Consider the following 23,756-nt stretch of genomic DNA (forward strand, 5'->3'; position numbering starts at 1 on the left):
GTTGTTGGTGGAATAACATTGGCAAATATTTTTGCATGTGTCTCTTTATCCAGCGAAGAGTATCGTGGTGAAGCTTTTTGTAATCGACTTGTTAGGGATCTTAAAATATACTGCTTTTTGTGATATTAAATTTCAAATCCAAGAGCGCAAATGTCAAATTAATCGAAATATTGCTCGTTGTAATATTAAAATATAGGAGGTATTAATATATTGTTTGCCTCGGTAATCTGCTTTACAAACAAGCTGCTTTCAATTTCAACTATTTCATACCAAAATCATCTTGCTAAAGATATTAAAATCTTTCTGTTTAATCATATAAAAATATTAAAATTAAAAAAGCCAACAAAAATTTCGTTATCGTGTTTTTCTCCCATAATATTCATACGCTAGTAGTAATAGTATTTGCGACAGGAAAATACGTCTCTTACTAACAGACATTCTCTTTGGTTAATAAAACTTCCGGATATTAGGGAGATTTAGACACTGTATTTTACTCGTAACAACAGCTTTGTCGAACTAATGTCCTTCGTTTAGTTAAAGTTAGAGACAGTGGTCGTTGGGAATATTATGATCAATCTTACTTCTTCTAACCAAGCGTACTATTTCTTCGATACTGCTAGTTGCTCGCAGTCTTCTATTAACTTGTCGTGAAACTTTTTCAAGGGATACGTTATACCGACCAACTGTTCCTTCCCTTTCTATTCGTGACTGCATAGAAAGAACGCGGCTCTTGTTACTTCTTCGCTTACGTGTATTTCACTTCTATATTGGGTGAGTCACTAGAAGAGGGTTGGATAATTTTTCATCGATAACAAGTGGTATTCTACTCCGCCTCTGAGGAATATTTATGACTCAACTCTCAGATGACTTCGAGATAATATTAGATGTAGTTTATCAACTCTTGAAAAGTTAATTGATATAATGACAGCATTATGGATTAGACAAATATTTTTTATATTTTTTTTTCTGATTTTAATATAAGAGTTATTCTGTTAAAGTAGCAATCTTCTAAATCTAACAATTTTCAGGCTTTTTAAAAAATAGATAAGCTGAAACGTATTGTACGAATTTTTTTTATTTGGGTATATATCATGTGCAGTGGTGTTTCAGTTATTATTTTACATTTTTTTTTAATATTTCTCTTCTGGAAAACGAATAAAAAGTACGTCGACAATGCAGAGTGTAACATTGATAATGACAGTGAAGTTTATAAAGCTTTTGAAGATTGGAAATGTTTTTAACGTGTAACATTTTTCAGTATGAAATAAACATCTTTCAAAAATGTAAAATACTAGAGTAAACAATGAAATTATTCTCCAATTTTTTTTTAATTGTGCAATTGTTTAGTTCATTAATTCTATGATTCATGGATTTTTTGGGTTTTTAATTCCCAGATTCTCTAATTTCTCAATCTATCTCACAATTCAGTTATTTAAAAAATAACTTTCATAACTTTTTGGATATATTTTCTCCATAAACCATAATGAGTATTAACTTTCAACTAAATTACTACAAAATTCCTTTCGAAATAACTTTCTCATTTCTTCGAAATAAGGAGAAATGTATTCTTTTTAACTTGACGAAATACATTACATTCAGGAAGTAAAATGTTTCTTCAATGAGCAATATCGATGTTAAATAGTTTACGCTGGAACAATAGGCACCGCGATTGCCAGACCCTGAACCTTCATTTCTAAGGCCATATAAATCGATACTTTGCTCTCGATACAGAACGAATATCAAATACTTAACCCTCTGCGGACGAGTGTCGGCAAACAGCCGCCCAAGTCATTTTACCATTGCGGACGCCTGTCGGCATATAGTCACCCGAATCTCTTCACAGTTCCGGACACTTATTTTGAAGTGGCTGGCGCACGTCTATTTTTTTTAGCGATGATCTTATGCGTGTTTACGCATGGATATAGTAAACTAAATAGTACTATGTTTTTGATAAGAGAAAATTATAGATCTTTAGCGATGAAATCTTATCTTTCGTTTAACATAAACTCGCGATGTAGAGTGATGGTCGAGTTAGAACGAATTTCAGTTTTTCAAAGGTATTACCAGACGAATCAGCGAGCCTTTTGTATATTTTATATATTTTTTATAATACAAGCATATTGTAGATATCTAACAATTATATACCACATTATCAATAATCAATAAATAGACTGTTATTATGTGAATTATATGTAGTATGTTATACCTTGTATCATACTATTACATGAATTGTCGTACATTTTTAGAAAAATTGAAAATTATAAAAAATTCACATCACATACAAGGATATATTCTTTATTGAAATAAAATATTCCACCTAATGAAGTTTTAACCGACATAAAATATTTCTTACAATATTAAGCGACTAAAATAAATTTTCATCTAGATTCCATTTCCTTAAGTTCATTCATAAAAATATGAAATTGCATAAATACTAGGAGTCTATTAATAAGATAAATCATGGTCTTACAAAAATAATTTCCAACTACCTCATATTTTTCCTAGTTCATGTCGATAACAAAACTCCAGCATCCCACAGAAGCGAATTTATTTCCTTCGGTGAATTTAATTCGACCAACAGTACCACGCAGCGCGTTATTTATTTCACAAATTACAAATTAGAACTTGAACCAATTTCTTATCGAAAAAAACCGGACTGTCGTTCGCAGATTCTTCTTAATGCGAGGAAGTTTTTTCACATCTTAATCGAGCTGCGTTTCTCGTTACCTCCCGCGAAGAGAACCCTCGAGTATTTCAAGTATTCGAAGGGTTGGTTGGTGTCTAAGCGCGGGGCCAGTCAGAGGGGAGTCTAAAAAGAAATATACCTCGTGAATGACGATTATTCGTCAGTGGCTCAGCCTGGCTGTCGGCGACGAAAGTTACAAATACCCAGAGGTACCCATCTTCACACGGGGAACGCACTCCTTGTTTCACCCCTCGACGCCGGTATTCATCGTGGATTAAACGCGAAGAAGACGTAATGAAGGTCGCTACCTATTCCCCTTGAACATTCTCCGACTCCGGTGGTAGATATTCTCTTTTCTCAGTAGAGAACAATTTTTGAACAATTTTTATATATTTTTATGCTGTCCGTATACACATATTTTTGCACAATTTTTACCCGTGTCATATAAACTGAAAGATTCCATTCAGTTTGCGTAAGTTTAAAAATATTGTACTTATATTTTTCAGTCGAAGTATTTTGTATATCAAACTGTTTCACTTGTCTCGTAAAGCGCTGATCTGTTCTACTTGCATGACTTTATACCGTTTTATTCCATTTGTCAGGTCTGAGATGTCACTATGCTACTTCTCTGACTGGGTTGCTGAGATTGCTTTTAAAATCTTCTCGTTTTGTTTGTGGATATACTTACACTTATTTATTCTTCTTAAATTTTTATATTTATTATGTACAGTAATATAATATTGGAATTTCAATGTTTCACTATTAACGCCCTTAGTTTCACGATATTTAACTCTGCGATATTTATCGAGATATTCCGATAGACTGTAATACTTAATTTTATGTAAAACAGAGTATTTTCAAACTATTAACGAATTATGAAAATAATTTGAAATTTCATGTTAAATACTTCGCTATTTTGTATAGTATGACATAGAAATAAAATGACTACGAACGGCGCTTGAAATAAAATCGATAGAATTTATAATTTCGCATGCCCATTGAATTTAAATCGACTAAACGAAAAAATTGTGCTCGAATAATGACAGCATAAAAATAAAACGTTTAATCGAACCGAATAAAACTTCATATGAATATCATGAATCTTTAAATCGAAAATTACTTCGGAAAATTTATATGGTTTCTAAAATAGTCAATATTTATTTATTATTACTATTTTTATCCGTGACTCTGAATGTTTAACAATCGTAGCTGCTACTGTTATATAATCTGTGTTATAATGAGTATTCAATTTAGTAAATTCTAAATTAGTAGAATTCTACGTTGATAGAATTCATACAAAATTCTAAATGATTTTACACGTATGCGAAATTAAGTATTCCACGTATACCGATTTAATACATTCGAAGAATAACAGTTTGAATAAAATCGCCCTTAATTGTAAGAACCAAGTTTTTCATTTGGCAGCGAAATTGAACTGGGAATGAAATTTTTGTCGTTCAAAGGGTAACTTCAAGAACCCGGACATCTTTCCCTTCTCTTGTCGCTCGAGGCATCTTAAACGCGCAAAGGAAGTTTCTTCATAAAACGGCAACGCCCTTCTTAATTCCTTGTTTCCTTCGCGCGCGCACTTTCTTCGCCAGCAATCGTGAAAATGCCTCGGGACACGAAGGGGCCGCTGAACATAGGAAATCGCCGTATAAAACCGGATATCACTATAAAATCAAGGATTTAGTATATTTATATGCCAGATGTGCATTTCTTCTTTATCCAATCTCTGTTTTCACAATTACGAACTTATTTGTCAAAAAGAATGATGTGCTAAGAATTTTGAGGAAATTCTTTGAATGATGTGTAGTAGATTTTATTCGTAATTTCGATTTGGATAGAATTATTATTAATAAGGAATATAATATAAAGAATATAATAAATAATATAATGAAATGATAGTGCATGATTAGAGAAGAGAATTTAAATTCGCTTGAATGTTTTAATTTAGGAAAGGAAGAAATCTGAGCTAAGTGTAAACATTGAATTATCTTTTTAGAAATTCTAATGCTTCTATGATAAAATTAGAATAATTTAATACTACGTCATTTTCGACTAATTAGAAATAAATTCTCCGAATTTATACTTTCCATGAAGTTGCTTGCGCATTATACATATACTTTTAATTTACCACAGTACTATAATTAACACTTGGAATTTTAATAATTTCGATAATTCCTACCGAATTAAATTAAGATTAATATTCGAAATTCCCGGAGTCTTCCGTTATCTATGTGTAGTAATTGGAAGCCTTATCAATCGCATTGTGACCCTGTCAGTGACATTAATCCCATCGGAGGTCTCTGTTCGTTCCCTAAAGCCGTTCTTCCTTAGTTAATGCAGCGTTACCTCTGCAATCTCGCGCCGGTGCGCCGACGACGGCGCATTATAGCGATTTACAGCAGTCGACCAATCCCTCATAGTAGCCCCACTGTGTCAGAATATATGATGCTATCACGCTGCTCTGTCAATTATTACCAACGACTCGCTTGGATACCTCGTTGGCAGCTTGACCTATCGACCAGACACGTTGAAATCTCTTAAGCCAAACAATTTTACTTCATATTTCTCAATTATTACATGTTCATTACGATCGAGATTTCTGAAATTACGATACGATTCGAATTACGATAGGATTGTTGGTAATAACGTTTGTTTCTGAAAATACATACAATAGCTTATGAAAGTATTTGAACATTTACCATGGAAAATTTTTATAAACATATTGCGTATATTCTACAAAGTCTTTTGAAATATCATCGATACCGTGAAGAGACACGACTATCGTGGTTATACTAGTAGAATTTTAAACCAATCCGAAAATGTATATGAAAGTTACGAGACATTTATCGCAAACATAAAGTTGGTAAAAACTTAATATACAGTATGAATAATTGTCTTAAATATACAACAAGTGGACTGTGGATTTTTATACTAAATCATATTTTTGAAAATATAATTAAAAAAGTAGGACCATGGTAAGGAATTATTTCACTTATCAAGTATTATGAAAAGCAGTATACCGTGGATATTTATATATTTTTACATTATGTACATTTTGTATTATTTTGTAGTCTCAAATTTCCTATAAATGCATGAAGATTAGCAGTCTACTAATAACAAGCGTTGTTGACGGTTCCACCGAATTATTGAAATTTGCATCGTACCAAATTCCAATTAGGAACAAATGATTGTCTTACACCTATGATTCTCGATAATACTCTATAGGTTCGCGTTATCTGCATCAACAAAAGGAACATTTCCTAGTAGAGACAGAGATGAAGCGATTTCCTCTTAGACGATTGGATAACACGGGTTGGGGAGAATTTAATCGTGTGCGGTCTCGATTCCATTCAAGCTTTGAATACGGCTGCTATGGTAGTCAACCACCGTGAAGGATAGCGCGCAACTCAGATTGTCAGGGATCGATCAGTTCAGAATTGAGAAGTCACCGGAGACGAGCCGCAGACTGTTGACATTGTGAAGTTGTTATACATAAGTAATACGCGTGCATTGAATCCAAAACTTAGCAGATGAACGTATGTATAATGCATAATAGAATAACTGGTTTTGGTTCTCGGTTATCAATTTTACTCGATGAATATTTTCGTAGGATAGATGATATTCTTTGCGAGGAGGAAATTCATATTATTATTTAAGTTATTTAAAATTAACAGAATTTTTACAATTGACGTGAAATGTATTGTATTTTAAATCCTACTTTTAAACGACAGCGTATACAGTAGCTCGCAAATGTACCCATTTGAAAACTTACAGAAGCTTTATGCAAGTATATTACGTGTATTATACATAACATTTTGAAATTTCGTTCATATTGTAACGAAACGCAACTAATACGGGAGTTACTTCTGCGTAATAATTTCTATGTATATGTATAAACATAGAACGGGTGGTGCACATTTTCAGGTTCATCTCAACATTTTATCAATATAATCGCGATAGTCGTGTCTCATTACAGTGCTAATAAAATGTCAAAATGTTTCATAAAACACACACAATACATCCATAAAAGTTTCTTATGGTATGTGTCCAAACACTTTCATGGATCAGTCTATGCGAAAACTATTAAAGGATGCTTAGTATATGGCAAAGCAAAACGATATGAGATACTGGAGTTACGAATGTAATGCATCATGTTGAACCACGACGTATACACGCTGTTACATTTTCGAAGATGGTCGGAATCGAATGACCATCGATCTAAATGTGTATATAGGGTGTATTGTAGAATCGCAAATGCGTCGGAACGTGCGGTATCCTCGTGTGCATCGTCGAAGGACCTTGAATTACGGTTACACGCGTTGCAACTCCTGTGCATATTTGATGTATTTTCAATCGAATCTCCCTTTGCGGCTAAGTCTATCGTCATTTTACATGTAGACACGTCGATGAGCACCGAATACGCGTATATAAGCCCGCATATATACGTATGTAGCGTATCTTCGAAGATCAAAGAGCTATATTCCGAAATTCATGGGATTAATGTATTGATTAGTCTGACGTGTAACTATAAGAACCCAAGAAATGGGTTAAACGTGTTTGAATAAATCACACGATAAATGATATTACTAGTGGTAGATAAGAATTTGGTTGTTGTTAGTCAAATTCTATACGTATACAGATCTTTGGGAAGATCAAAGAACAATTTGGAATTTGAGGGTTGTAAGAAAACAGAAAGAAAAGATAAATGTGTTTGAATACCGACAACGTATTTAAATTATTCCAAAAATGAATTCGATGTTTAAGGATAAGATTTGATTCTTTAATGTATAAGTGTAGAATACCTTGACAAAGAGTAATTTTATATTCGTGATTAGATTGATATCTAATTAATTCTAATTAAATCTAATTAATTTACGTATTTTTTTAATAGCGAATGTGTTAAAGGATAATTCTGAGTCTTCCGTTTAATAAAATTTTCGTAAATTTCCCAATCTATTGTGTATATCATCTATTATTAAGATGTACAACGTATTAATTACTATACAGACAGAACAAAAGACGATTGGAGAAGCTTCTAAAATGAACATGATCGTCGTATTTGTGAGCACGTTTGCGAATGATGGAACGGTTTTGTAATTCAACACCAAGAAAGCATCAATATTAGAATCTCGAATTACATGTAATTTTAGGAAATATAGTTTGAAGTAAAAGGAATCGAATATTTCCACCACTTCAGTGACTTTAGAGTAAAACTATGTAATGCTTGTAGCTAATTTTGTACATAAAAAATATAAAAGAATATACAGAACATTTCAAATAGAATATATCTTACATCCACTATGTTCCTAAACTTTTAAGTACAACAATAGTAAAGAAAAAGTATGGACTATCCAAGCCAAATACTTTTTAAATGCACAAACGAGCTAATGTCTCATTTTTCTTTTTCTTTCGGTGAAAACGAGGCAAACACTTCCCGAGTCTTTTTAAAAACCTTCGGATGAACGTGACAAGAACACGCAAGGTACTTACACATATGGTAGAGAACCAAGTTTTTCGTAGTTCCGCTGTACTTTTGGAAAGCTCGATTTGTTGGCGCGAAAACCGTCACGTGACGATACGTGAGCGTGGTGTTAGCTACCTGACTTGCTTCCAATAACTGATAAAACTGCAACAAAAAGAGTATACAGATTATTACTTGAAAAAATCTTGAGAGAATTATTATATTTATTTATATTATATTTTTGTCTATTTTGTCTATTCTAATAGATATATTTGTATTTTATATTACATTATTGTATTTTTTCCATATTTGTAACAAATTCGATAATCATTAAAACACACCAAAGAATGTTTTATTCGATATATTACATCTTCTACCAGAAAGTGCATGTAGCTGAATGGAGATAAATTTACACTAAATATTCAAATTCTGTGAAAAGCGGGAATGTTTCAAAACTTCTTAATGCACATATACGTATGAGCATATATATCAGGTTGGCGCATATACAATATTTTTTCGAAATTTAAATTTAACCGGTCAATATTACTCGCTATGTGCGTTATTCTCACCGAGCAAAGCTTCAAGTTTTATCCATATTTTGGAAAAGTGATATTTCGTATGCACAAACTTAATGTTAACAATAAGCAGCCAAATTAGTGTGCAAGTTAAATTGGGAAGTTGACGCAATCAATATGAATTTATGCAATATCAATATATGCAATACTACATATTTTATATAATGTTCCAGTTTGTAAAATATAGAAAATATAATATAATTATCAAGTATATTAAAAGTCAAACCGTTAATAATAAAAAATCGTTAAAAAGCTATTTCATCCTCACATCGTTTATTACTTGAATTTTTCAACTAATTTTTGTTATAAGGGAATAAAATTCAGTTTATAATGCATGATCACAAAAATGGTAGATTTTGTAGAATTTTACAGAAATATCATAGATATTCTTTTAAACCGTTCTAAATATACAGCGTCATTCTAAATTCCAGATTAAGGAAACTCTAAATGAAGATCTCCGCGAAAGTAATTAAGTTTCAAAAGTTTTTTCTTTTCTGAAGGATACGATGTTCTATAATAAAATATAATTTCCAGAGTATTCTCAGTTTTTATCATCGTCGCTAATAATCACACAGATAGGTGTACTTAATGCGATGTTAAAACGTATCCATTAAAAAAGAATAGAAATATTATAGATACTTGTACATCTGAAGTAAACCCTATATGATGTTCGAAATGATTAACGAAAATGAAAAACTATCATTTCAACTTTTCGCTGATGTACAGTCATGTAGACGTTATCGCATTAGTGGCATTATGAAAGAGGAAACGAAAGAAGCATTTATCGATTTTCTGTCAGATTGCGAGCGTATAGGTATCATAGCGCAAGAAGTAATATGTGGAATATGTAAGTCGAGTCACGCTGGATTAAACTTACGATTGTGCATAGCGAATTAGCGATTCGCGTTCCAGAGGCTGGGGCAAAAGCGCTTAATCCGGCGCGTCGAATGAAATTTGCTGGGATCTTTCGTCTCCACCGAAAATTTGCACAAAGGAAGCTCGTTAGTTATCAATGCGCAATTAACCCTGTGCCAAGTCAAAGCGGGGAAAATATTATACCCGTGCGTCGTGAGTCACGTTTTCTTCTCCGCAGATGGAAAAACATGGTGAATTACGTGTCAGAAAAACCCCGACGAAAGTGTATCCTTTCCTAAAGATAATAACATAATTCTACAGGTTATCATTTGCTTTATTTTCAGAGACCGTCAAATGTACCTTCGCTGCGTTACTGCCCTATACCATCAAGTTTTTGTTAAGACGTTGTTAAGATCACGCTATTATGTGAAATTATAGTATTCACAGATTAGAAACTTTTTATTGAACGAAATAGTGTTACGAAAGTGATTTGAGTAGTATGATAGGAGTAATTTTAATACGTATGTTTATTATGATTTTGGTCCTATCTTATGTATAACTTGTAGCAAAGTTATTTATATAAAATTTGTGTGATAAAAATAGTTCTCATAACCTTCTTTGTATATGACTAATAATTTCTCCACATTTTTATAAAATTTTTTAACGAGAAACAATCTAATAGTGAGAATCGAGTCATAGTGGCACTTGAAGAACATTTGGATGACAGAAATGGAATATTCTATAAGAATATCACCATATATAAGAATATAAAAAAATCAAAAGTTAATTAATAGAAATTCTAGTTCAAATAATTGATTTATTTCCTTGAAGAAAGAACAAAAACAAAGACTATTTCCTATTCACTATAATATTAAAAGAAATTTTATATTTTCAAAATATCTAGGATATTTGATAATAAAACGAGTCCTTTCAGTTGGACGCAATATTGCATCCCATAAACATGTCTTTTAGTTTTTTATTTTATACATTGAAACGATGTATAAGATTAAAAGAGTTTTTATAGGCGATTCGTATTTCATGGAATTTCATCGCTCCTCAGAATTTCATTCGGTTCGCGTTTGACATTTCTCTCTTTTAAAAGTGCCTTCTGTCGTAATAAAAGAGCAAGAGCAGAAAAACAAAAGCCAGACAGCGTCTGTCTGGCTTTCATGTCGCCGTATCAAATTGTTGCTTCTGAAACAGTCTTTGATTTATTCAACTTAGTTTGCTTTGAGATACCTACGATCTTCTTTTGTACAAATTGAATACTCATGGAATCTTCGACTTGTGGAAATCTTCTATACGATTCCAGTTTATATTTTATATACGTTTTAGTCGTTTCATGGAAGTCGAGTTTAACATATTCCTCAAAGGATTCCTTTCGAATATTACGAAACGCATCACATATTTTACATATCACTTCTATGTAATATCATTGTTACATTGAGAAACATATTAAAAATAATCTGTTCCTCTACCAGATTTGTTTATCTTACACATAACTCTTGATAAATATTTCCTTGAGGAAATAGTTGTTTCTGGTCGTAATTGTTATTACGAATTATACTAGTCACATTTATATGTGGTAAATTTAATTTATAAACAATTAAATTTAACCCTTTTATTTCACAAGACCATTTAAAGAATACTACTAAATTTCAATGTGTTACATTGCACATATATAAATACCAAAAAAAAGCTTTTATAGATTCAGGATTTTTATTCGCTGTTTCGATAGGTATTCGTTCATAGTAATATTTTTTATAAATCATCTTGTAAATCCGATTATACAAGATTTTAGTAATTACTGTAGAAATATATGTGATATTTGAAAATAAAGAATGTTCGATATTCGCAAACATATGATAAGATGTGTAAATAACAAATTTTTATTGGAATTCATATTCTTATGCGTACATTCATACCAGTGCCTATACATATATTGCACGGAACATATTAATATATTTTAATTACAAATACGAATGTGGCGCGCAATTACTTTCGTTAAACCATAATTTCACAGACAACGTAAAAATCTGAATCGATCTAACGAGGAGGACCTTTGGAACAAGTAATTATTTTTCCCGTCCAATAAGTAAGGTTCAATTGAATTTGTAGTTAAATCGATTGATGGCCAGCCAAGGCTGGACCGTCTATTAGCCAGTTTAATTAGCAAGTCCCAGGGGTCCGGAAATAGGGCAGCCGTAACGACGTTTACGGGCGTCATCGTGCTCGTTCGTCGCCTGAACCTACACGTTTATTTCAAGCAGTTAACGAACGACTTAAAAAAACCTTTCTGAAACATCAATTATGACATTATATTACGTGTAACATCATAAAAGAAGAACCCTTTTTTATATTCTTTGTCGCGATTGTTAAATGAATTTTATAATGAACGATCCTCGTGTTATTAGCAACGAGCTTTGTGCAAAATTAGGAATTAACGACTGAGCACGATGTTATTAACATAATAGCAGCTAGCGGTGTGCCTTGTATAAAATGACGTGTAACATTTTTTATTCATTAGAGAGGAATAAAGTTTCATTAGTATTCATAATTATTATTTTTTTTTATGAAAAGGTATTATGATACCAGACAAATTGTTACTTGTATTAATTTAATGAAGTATTTGTATATTATAAATTATTTAAAATACAAGTTTTTGAAGGAACGATTGAATCAAAGGATTTGGATATCAAAGATACTGAATTGAATTGCACTATTACAAAATTCAAAGATATATGAAATTTATTTTATGTGAAAATGATGTTAATGCATCTGTAAATTGCTATTTGCAAATAAATAGTATGACTACTCGCAATAGTTAACAATATAACTGAAAGATGAACCAATCATTATAGAATACCGAACCACGTGGATCGACCGCATCCTAGTTCAACTTCCACTAATTAATCAGAAATTTCCTGCCAGCTTCGTCGACCTGGATGCACAGCTAATAGAGCTCGGTATGAATTCGCCTTCCCAATTATCTCGTCGTGTACTAATTACCACGCATGATCACGAACAGAAAGTTACTCGGTTATTAATCGCAAATTTGATATCGAAAGCTGATCATATTTTTTTTAGATTATACGTATTAAGAACTCTTAAGAGAACAAATTATATCGATAGCGATATTTATCACTGATATTATCAGATTGTAAAATATTATATTCTGGAAATGGTAGTCGTTATTAAAATATTATCTAATATTTGTATTTGTAATTATAAAACATTCCTTTAAATCAAAGATTATGATGCTTCCAACAATTTCATCAAGTTATACCGAAATAACGTCGCTTTCTATGACTTGTTCACTTTTTTCAACGTTTACAAAATATATCTGGTCAATCATAAATATAGAGAGAATATTTTTTTACCTAGATTTTGGAAGACAAAAAATTAATTCATACATGGGAAATCGCAAATTGGAAAATATTCAGCAACGAATAATCGGATAACACGGTACGATGGATATTTTCCTTCTCGTTTTGTAACAGAACACACGGTCTGATTCAATTTTCGCTACAGGTCAAAGCGTTGCGTGGCCAATTTGTGAAAAATAACGATGAAACACTGTTTTACCCTGCTCTGTTCTGGTCTCTCTCTTATATGTACCGTCCACTTGTTCTTTTACAAAGAGTTCCAGAGTAATGGAGACATGTCGTGACTTCGGGCAATTAATACGGGTTCATTCATCAGGTGCGCGAGAACAAGCAAACTTCAATAAGAGAACATAAAACATCATAGCCATGCAAATTATGGTCATATTGTGGAATTAATTTCATAATGAAATCACATCAGAGTATACAATCATATCGAATTAGGAAATAAAGTAGCATTTAAATATCTTCACTTTAAAAAACAGCGCAAGATCAACATTCTTGTGAAAACAGTTAGGATAGACTTTCGTGTACAATCTAACTGATATTATTTACAGCAAGTTATTATTATTTATAACAAATTACAAATTACCAATATTAAATTCTCTGACAGAAAAGTAAGAAATTATGAAATTGAGAGAAATATTAAAAGGGGTAGTATAAATAAACTCTGGTATTTCTAGCGTTAACGATTTATTGGTCACGAAAAGAGAAGTCATTCGTTCTGACGGAAACTGGGTACAGTGATCGATTGGTCGTTAACGTTACCAACTAGAGGATCCAACGAATCTCATCAGCCGAGATAAATTACGTCAAATTTTCGATCCGCTTGAACCTTTGGTAAACTAGACAGGGACCAGGCAAAGCTTACGACCTGAAATTGTGGCACGGGGTTGTTTACGAAATCGAAGTAATCTGAGCTCATGGATGCGATATCAACAACGACAAGCTGAAAATTGGATCACATAGGATACTAATGAAAGTGCAATTTTTACAAGAATTCTTTTCATAAAATGAAAATATTCGTTGGTAGTTTAATCACAGTTTGATTAATACCTTTCAAATTTTTATCACATTACATAAGATTTGATTGTTTTTCTCCTTCTTCCTTTTTTAAGTAATTTATTCTTTAATTGGGTTACGCTATATCTTTCTCTTAAATTTTTTAATTTCTCTCATTTATATTTTGAATTTTCCACGTTATTATTGTATTTTTTTACATAAGGAACAATATTTTAGAAAATGTATAAAGTAAATATTCAATATAAAAGTGTGACTTATCAGGAAACATACCATAGTCACTCTACACTCAAGTTCTATTTACTAATTTCATTTGTCTAATTCTTAAAGAAGTATTTCATAGTCACTATACAATTACCTATGTTCTATTTTCCAATTCTATTTGTTCAATCATTAAAAAAAAATTTGTAAAAAGAGATCACCTGCTCTTTGTAACATTATATGCAAATATCGGTAACGATAGAAGATTATGTATAGATGGTCTGCTATGTGTCCATCACTCTTTCTTCGAGCCAGCGGCTAGACGTATCGATAACGCATTGAGTACGTGCATCGAGATATTGAGATGTGAACCACGTATTCAATATAAGGGCTTTTATCGCGTTTCAGCGGGTTCACCCTTTGCCTGGACTTTTCGCGGTAAGCCCCGTGTCCTCTCGCCCTTAGGCAACCATTCCAACAAACGCGTCCAGACCAATTTACAATGGAGTCGGTTCAACGACGCGTGCAGTAACCTGGCGAATAATACATCCGTGCCACGCTCGAGATGTGCATCGCGTCGCAACGTCGGAGACGACATTGAACCGCAAATGGTGCGCAACCCTCAACAAATTCAACGAGAATGGTATCGTTCGTGTAATATCCCGAATTTTTGTGTTTACCGAACTGAAATATAGCTACAAGGGAGAAGAATTTTAAGTATTTGCTCGGATGTGGTCTGTTCGCAAACTACGCAGTCATATTTCGCATTGAACCTGTTACGAGTCACAAATGTTGACTCGTGAAATCAATTGAGGAAGCATTGAAACAATTCCACTAATAAAAATTTGAGAAACAAACTTGTAAGTATAAAATTGTGTATACAAAATGCTATTTCTACATTTATTTGGACATTTATTATGAAAAGCTTTCATAAATATATTACGTGGGTTCTATAAAATATTTTTTGAAATTTAATTAGTACCGTAATGAGACACGAGTGTCATAATTATGTTGGTAAAGTTAGAAACAAAAATGAGGTGCACAAGATATGTATTTCAAACATACGCAAATATTGATCTGTACTACTTACTTGATATTTTTTGAATAGTATATTATACACATGTAAATATATGTAATTTGAATCATTATATGGAAGCATTTTATAAAATAGTATTTTCAAATTACCATACTTAGCAGGAGCAGATGAAATTAAAAAAAAAAAAAAACAGACGATTAATGGATGGACAAATATTTATTTGCACTACTTATTTGGACTTCTTCGTACATATAATTTCAAACATTATATAGAATCATTCTGTAAAATAGTGCTTAAATGTTCATTGCTATCAAGCAAAATATAATCTGATGGAAATATAAGGGTTACATATATTATTTGCATGCGTTAGTAAAACTCATCTGTGAGCCGACTTATTTACCTTAAATTCAATTTAATAAATTGCGTCGAAGATTATAAGGGAAAGTGTACGTGAAACATTTTATTAGCGTAATTTCACGAAACGCTGTTAGACTATCCACGCGTGACAATAACGTAGTATGCAAATTAATAGGGCGAATGTTCCGGCTCCTTGAATCTTTGCCTGTCGGTCTATATGTATATCCAACAAATGTACACTTGACCGACCTACAATAAAGGAGACTCAACGGAGTATGCAATAACGTGGCAAATAATACATTCCCGGTGCGTTTTCGATATATATGCGCGGTATCGTACCGCAAGCGCATGGCCAACAGAGACGAAATACGAGGGCAAACAACTTCCTGTTGTTGACTTGAATTGAATCAGTCAGGTGGAATTTCAGATATTTTTGAATTTCAATTGATCTGTAATTTTCCACTATAACTCGATGATAGTGTTGATTGGTTGTTTTGCATTTTTGTATTAATATAGATTGTGCAAACAGGTCTTGAAGCAATAATGAAAGTTTTGAAGAGTATTCTAGTTCATTGTAATATCAAATCTTGCATACAATTATAGTCTAAAAATAGATGGTTATGTTTGTTTGTTTCTTTTAATTAGAATTTTGCCAGATTCTTTGTTTTTGTTTCTTTTCTGTTTTTCTTGCTGAAGAGATGGAATAAAATTTGCTGACGAATTAAAGAAAAAAAGGATCAAGCTACATTTGCGTGTATGCTTCCAAAGAGACGCATTGCAGCAAGAATTTTTCATTGCAAATTACAATTGTACTTACAAGCTCATCGAATAATTTATTAATTCACGCAGCCAATATTTCCTATAGTCTTCTTATTCCACCGAACCTCCAACTTAAGTTCGTGTCAACGATACATCTAAGTTTACATTGTACAACTGCAAAGCCGGATTCTTATCATCCCTAAATCGTTTGCAGCTAAAGACCGCCATTGCGTGTGCCTTATCACAGGTTCGCTCATTCGTTCTTCGGGAACATTAATACCAAGGTGGCCAGCAAGAACAATTCAACGGAGCATAGAGAGTGAAAGTGAAACGAGAAGAAAGTCGCACCATTTCGTGATACACAAGACCGAGTATGTGAAAAGGGGGAGAACGATGAAATAGAGTCGGTAAGTTAGCAAAGGGTCAAGTCTATATAGCAGACTCGTGCTTCTGAGTTGCTGCGATAGAACGAGCCAGTATTTTCACAAGGACGGAAATGAGACGCGTCCCCATCCTCTAACACGCCCTCATTTATTTTTTCATCGTGAAGGGTAATGCGGGTATGGCGAATGCTGCGAAGTCCGCATTACACGCGCAGAGACATAGTTTGCACAGAGCAGTGGCCATTTTCTGTTTTCGCAGGCTCCGTCGTCGCGTTGTGGATAAAGTTGTTCAAACAAGATAATATAGTCTTTCATCAGTGTCTACGTTGCATTTTACTGCGTTACTACTTGGATAGTTCAAAGGCAAAGTGATTAAATACGATGTTTGATAGAGTTAGAGAATTTCTGTGTACTACTTTTAGTAGAATGTGAGAGTCCTAAAGTTCTGCAGCTTGTTAACAGCTGGATTTGGGTCTGGTTAAGGACGTATGCAGCATGAATGCAATTTTTCTGAGGTTTCTTTATTTATATTTTTAATTCTAGCTATGTCTTACACCATTTTTATAATTGCAGACACGATATATTGATGCATTTAATGCAAAAATTCCTTGCGACAAAATCATTAATATCTCCTTAATGAGTGGTTAGACAAATTTTCATGTTTTTACTATATAACACTAGTTATATTGTTAATATGTTTTGTTTAAATATTCTTATATTTTCTGATTCGTAGATATGAATCGTAGATTTTGCATTACATATTACGTTTATTAAATCAATCTGCAAACAAATTCTTATGTTTGATTATATTCTGAACATATACCTATAAACACGTGTAATATCCAGTATTATTATATAAAAAACGAAATCGTCTCTTAGAGCAAAACTACTAACTACTATTATCCAATTGTACATAGAATTTTACATAAATTGCAGCTTGAAGAGTGATTTAACGAATGCATTGAAGAATGATTGGACGAACTACTTTCCATTTAACATCGTACATGATCAAGTTATATACATAATCATAGAACATAATCAATTTGCTTCACCCCAAAATTTCTATCAGTAACAAAATTTCCTATTCACCGATGCCCCAACGCCATGAACGTAACATATATCTAGCAAAGCAATCAAGATTCGGTCTGCACGATCGATCTTACTTACGATTTCATGTATCAACAGACAAGGGGATACCCTTGATTTCCATAACATTTCATAATCTGTGCTCGCAATTTCTGGCAGACACGAGATACGAAGGCAGGAAATTCACGTAACGCGTTCGTGAGTCATCGACAGGACGCATCCCCTTCTAAACAACTTGAAGAAATGAATTCTGGGTGAAGGAAAATCGCAGACTGCCGCCAACGAAACGACCCCTTAAATTCGACCCCTCTACCATCATCACTGTTTCCCCTAGATCCTCCAGGTTTCGCGTGACATCTCATGAATCCTCTCTCCCTGTTTGCCAGCCATCGTGATGGAATACCCTTAAAAGAGAGATGACCGATGGCTGTTTCAAACTGTGCCTATGACGCATGGATAATTTGAAAATGATCGTCGCACAGCTTAACACTGCCAAAACTGTATTCGGATTGATTGCTCGCTGTCTCGTATAAATGGAATTGTTCGGAATCAGTCTGCTTCGTTTGAAGTCACAATTCAATTTAACAGATTAATATTTCATTGACGGTGTAGTTTCGTTATGAATAATAACTTATTTTTTAGAAGGAGGAAGATTAATAGTTTTTTTTAATTGTCCTGTGAGATCATACACCGAGATTAGAATCAGAAAAACAATAAAATCATCCAGTCGTGTTTTTCTGCGGTGAATTTCCTTTATAAAAATTTCTAGTATTAACATTCGTAGTCTAAAGTCTTAATATTCTTAACTATTTTAAGTAAATATAAGACTAATCAAAAAGATATTTTAGGTTGTGTTAGATTGCAATCTTTAATCATCATTAATATTCTATTTGTTTATTTATCTCATATAATTTCTTAAATATTGAACTGCAAATAGCATACGTGTAGTTCTCGCGTTAAAAAAATATTCGTGATGTGACCTACAAAAGATCTACAAATTAATTTATGAAAAAGAAAGATGGAATCTATCGGAATCATATAACTCCTACGGGACTATTCACAGGAATTTCGATCATTCGACACGCGTACCACTACACAACATTAAATGTCATCCGCGTCGAACGCGTGTTGCGAATCTGAATGCGGAAGCGCTATTACGATTATTTCGGAAGGCTTCCTTCGCTTAACGGTCGCATTAGCAGGCTTCGGAAGCGGAGGAGCATTACTGGTATCGATATTCCGTGGCTTTAATGGTCATACTGAATATTGATTACTAATTAGTGGCATAATCAGCGCGATCCAAATAGTTAATGAGCGACGGGGTTAAGTGTCCGTCCGAAATTGCCGAACCAGGGCAGCCTGTGACCATTAACAATCATTTTATTGTTTTTCTTTAGGCCCATGTGAATCTGGCCGCCGAGAAAACAACAAACTTTTTAAGCGGCCATTAATTTTTCGAATGCCGGATGCTTCTGTCAGACGATCGATAATATTTAGATTCATAATACCGTCCAAATTTCACAATAACGATTTTTCATTCGTTTCCCCGTTTCATTTACTAATTTTTAATAGGAGATTAAACAAATATTTAACAAATTGCGATATTATTTAATGTAATCCGTTTTTAAAAATTTGTAATATCTTTCATTAGATGTGAGGATACCGATACATCGAATTTTTCTCGGTAATCCTAAAGCATTCGTGAGACTTTTTTGGTGTAGTACAGGTGGAATCATAGGAATCGTTATTGAATATAAGATTTACGTTTTCTGGAACGTTTCGCTTGACGAATTGCACTGATTTAACAAGTGTAGATCAATATCGCGTTCATTCTGGTAAAACCACTATTCAAGTAGACAATGCGTCGCGCAGCTTTACTCGCGTGAAAAATCCGATCACGTATAATCTGGCCAAATGGAAAATAGAAGTTCAAACATATATTCCTGCAATCTTTCTATAAATTGCGAGAAACTACCTATAATCCGTATCATTTCATCAAATCATTTTATCGGGTCGTTTCATACTATTTCACCAAAGAATAAAATTCAAAAATAGAAAATAAAAATCTGAAATAATTTTCAATAAGAATTTTATATCGAAATATCGAGTACATTTTCAGCTAAAATCCTTGTAAAGTGAACTTCAAAATTGAATTACAAGAACTTTTACAGAGACTAAAAAGCTTTGCTAACAAAAGAACAGTACAATATGTGTTAATAAGAGTTTAAAATTTGATACAATAAGATTACCGCCACTATTCTGTTAAATATGAAAAAGGAAGATTTGACATTTTTTTTCAGCAAATTTTACGATCCTTAGGATTTGTTTTTCAACATTTTATCCACATTCTAGTCTCCGCGGAAAATTCGTACTTTTTTATCTCTAGGATACAACGCTCTCCGCGTAAATTATTTTTTCAGTTGTTCACGCTAGCTTTGTTTTACGATTCGTTTTAATCACCATCGCTCCGCCAGATATTTATTTTTCCTTCATTAGCCTCGTGAATAACCAATGTCACGAATCATGCCGCGTTTGAAACATAAAGCATTTGAATTCAAAGCTTTTAGCGGTAATGGTTCTCTCTATTCTAGTGTTGACACAGCCGCACCAAGTGGCTGAGATGTTCACTGCTAGAAGCCATGCTACAGTCTCTAGTATCTGAATTAATAGAGAGCCATAAGCTTCCGAATCAAGAAACCAAGAAATTTTCGATTAATGGAATATTCACTTTCTTTTTTAACGAACATTATTTTATATTTTAGGAGATATAATATTCTTACCTTCCTTCTTTCATTTTTCATTGAGTTAGGATTGGTGATTCTTTTATTCGTCACATTATTTATACATAATTATGATATACCTTATAGAGAAAATATTTCTTCATAATTAAAACACTTTATCCAGCAGGACATTTAGTATTCAAACATCCACTACCCAGACGTTGTATTACTGGAACAGTATTTTTCTTTCATTACTTTACTTTTTCATTATTATTACATTCGTTAACACCTCGTGTATAACAACATCAAAGAGGAGACTTTTGATATTAACTATTAAAATGAAACAAGAGATGCTTTAAAAACTTGGAAAATGGCAGGAATACCGCAAACATCCACGGCAAACATACAAAGCATTTTCACTCGAAAACATTTATGATATCAAACAAAAGAACTTTTAGGTGTTTTGAGGGACAAACAGGATGTAATTCAACATAGCATGAGATATTAAAAAGTCTATGTGATTAAAAAACGATTCTGTCATAATTGTTTCCCTTATAAATATATATATATATATATATGTATACTTTTTATTTTTGCGTATTCAAATTTATTTCATAAATGCATAAATACTTGTAATTATTAAAATATTGTTACGAATATTCGACGACGACAATTCGGAACGTCAGCGTATGTATAAATACCAGTGTATATCGTGGCAGACAATTAAAACGGTGATCGATTTTCACCACCATCGGAAATATTGATTAAATAGAAAAACAATCAGTTGATTCCGGAACTTTACACACTGAGACCACACTGAAATGAATATTCCAAGAATATCGTACACTGTGTAAAATTGTCTATTAATACTGTATGATGAAACTGTAAATAAAAGATATGTTAGAGATGGAAAATCGGCAAAATTTAAACAGAAGTCAGAGAAATCACGTAACAATGTTATTCTTTCTAAAATATAAAATAATTACAAGACAAGCAGAAAATTACATAGCGATATCTTTCATATTTTTCAAGAATCAATATATATATATCTGTAAATTAATCGTAAAAGTTAGCATAGAATTACGATTACCAAATCATCGATCAATTTTCTTAATTTATTTTCAGAGTTCTAGAATAACTGAATTCACGAGTTACAAATATTCCCTTTTCAGCCATTTTCATTTTCCTCGCGGTTACATCTCACTTGAACTACCTCCGTTTTACAAATTTATAGCAATATCCAAGTCCAATGTGTACCAGTTTCGAGAAATTTCACATTTCAAACTTTTATTCGAAACTGTCCAATAATTTCTACCGTTTACGGCGTATGGTTATGGATATAGTCGTAGTTAGAATAATTTCCTCCCTGCGGAATCAGTGGCAGTTTTGTTATGTTTCGAAACGCAAAGTTGGTCTTTCCATCTTGTGGGCGCGTGGAAATCGGAGCCACGAAATTTTACATGTATTGTTTTGTAATTTAAAACATTGCCTGAATTTTCAAAAGTATCCAATGTTCTCGTATGTTACTTACTTTATGTTACATACTGCAAACAACTGAAAGAAACGTACGGGGTGTGTTTTTTTCTTTTTTGTTGCATGCACCAGCAGCTTTTTAATTTTCCCAAAATATAGTAGAAACATAAAGCTATCATATACTTTGTATTGTAAATTTCTTCGTTCTGAATTTATACTGTAACATATGTTTTATTGTTCAGCTGATATAGTACAGTATCATAGCATTGTAGTACTAAATGGATGAGTATTTTATAGTACTTTACTCTCTAAAATTAGGAATTTATTTGAAGAACTAATTCAAGACGTAAATTATAACGAAATTATAGTAGTACAATTGCTTACAATTAATATAATTTGCGAGTTTTATGCAGTTATTGTTCGTTTACATAAAAATGGTTTTGTAATTGGCAAATTGTTAAATCATCGCTGTAGAATGCAATAAGAAACGTTTGTGGGAAATAAATTTCGAATTCTTCGTCCCTTCAGTGATACATAATACTACAAACAAATCCAATAATTACCTAACACGACTGGATACATTTAAACTTTACCATAACATATTTTTATGTCAATTATAAATATTTTGATTTTAAAATACACAGTATCAAGCAACACAAAAATGTGTTTTTGAGAGATTTGATAAAATAATGTTTCTGGTAACTTTTATCACTTTATGAAGAACGTCATAATTGATTAAACTGTCCAAATTAATTGCCCGAAAAACGAGAAAGCACACAACAAATTCAACGTAAGCACGTAATTTTTCACTCAAAAGCTCAACAGCACATCATATTTACAGCGTTAAAATAAATATATTCCTCAAATAGACGAATTAACTGGGAAACATCCAATTTTTGTTTAATAATTTAACACGCGTTTCATTATGCGTATTTAGTTTCTTTTAGCGTTCACGTACGCAACGAAACTGTTTATTCGATTGTCCAAACGTGTTCTTGTTGTGCCTACTGGACAGTTTCAAAGGTGCAAGTTTGTATAACGAGAACTTTGAATGTAGGCAACAGTATTTTTGTCGGCGTTTCGAATCAAAACACAGAACTGGTGTTGTCACCCTGCAGCCATTTTTGCGGTCACAGGAAAAAAAACTTGTGCTATAAAATAGCAATCACGAACGTGACGCCTCATATTTCAGTCCATTTTAGTTCACTATATACTGTGTTCTCAGAATATCGTCTGTTCGCTGTATGGCAATTGCAACGATAAGTAACAAGAAGAAAATGAAAATGTATATAATCTTGCGATTTATAATGTTGTAACGTTTAACAGAGAACATTACAATTATAATTTATAGAATTCGTACAATTCATCAATAATTCGCATATTTAATAGCATGATTCGCATAATTAACTAAATATAATACTTAAATGTAATAATTTATATATAATCAATCTATAATGATAATTCACGTAAAGATGTAATAATATATTGCAATTAACGCAGGATAGTTTAATATATTCAACGAATGATTACGTCTTTTTGTCGAAATATCAGCTTCTTTTTTTTCTTTTTTCTTAACAAATAACTTGCCATTGTCTTTAAATCACGTTTAGGCGTATCTAAGTGAACTTGATCAATTTCAAAATGAAATCTAAAATTCGAACTCGTTCGATGATTCACGATAAATAATGGACGAATAAGAAAATATTGGAAACGATCTTATTCCTGTTACTATGCCTTCAAAAAATTTACATA

At 32.5% G+C, this 23,756-nt stretch overlaps 1 protein-coding gene across 6 annotated transcripts in view; it reads right to left on the reverse strand.

The window, feature by feature from the left end:
* The window catches only part of LOC100741656 (fasciclin-1), a 376,648-nt gene that overhangs the window by 119,389 nt on the left and 233,503 nt on the right, over positions 1-23,756 (reverse strand). For all 6 annotated transcript variants that reach the window (XM_024364662.2, XM_024364661.2, XM_024364660.2 and 3 more), the window contains exon 2: positions 8,186-8,321. In XM_024364662.2, coding sequence (XP_024220430.1) covers positions 8,186-8,321 — 136 coding nt within the window. The remainder of the gene's footprint in view (positions 1-8,185; positions 8,322-23,756) is intronic.

This window comes from Bombus impatiens, unplaced genomic scaffold (assembly GCF_000188095.3).
Source record: "Bombus impatiens unplaced genomic scaffold, BIMP_2.2 scf_0102, whole genome shotgun sequence".
In the NCBI taxonomy this organism is placed as follows: Eukaryota; Metazoa; Arthropoda; class Insecta; order Hymenoptera; family Apidae; genus Bombus; species Bombus impatiens.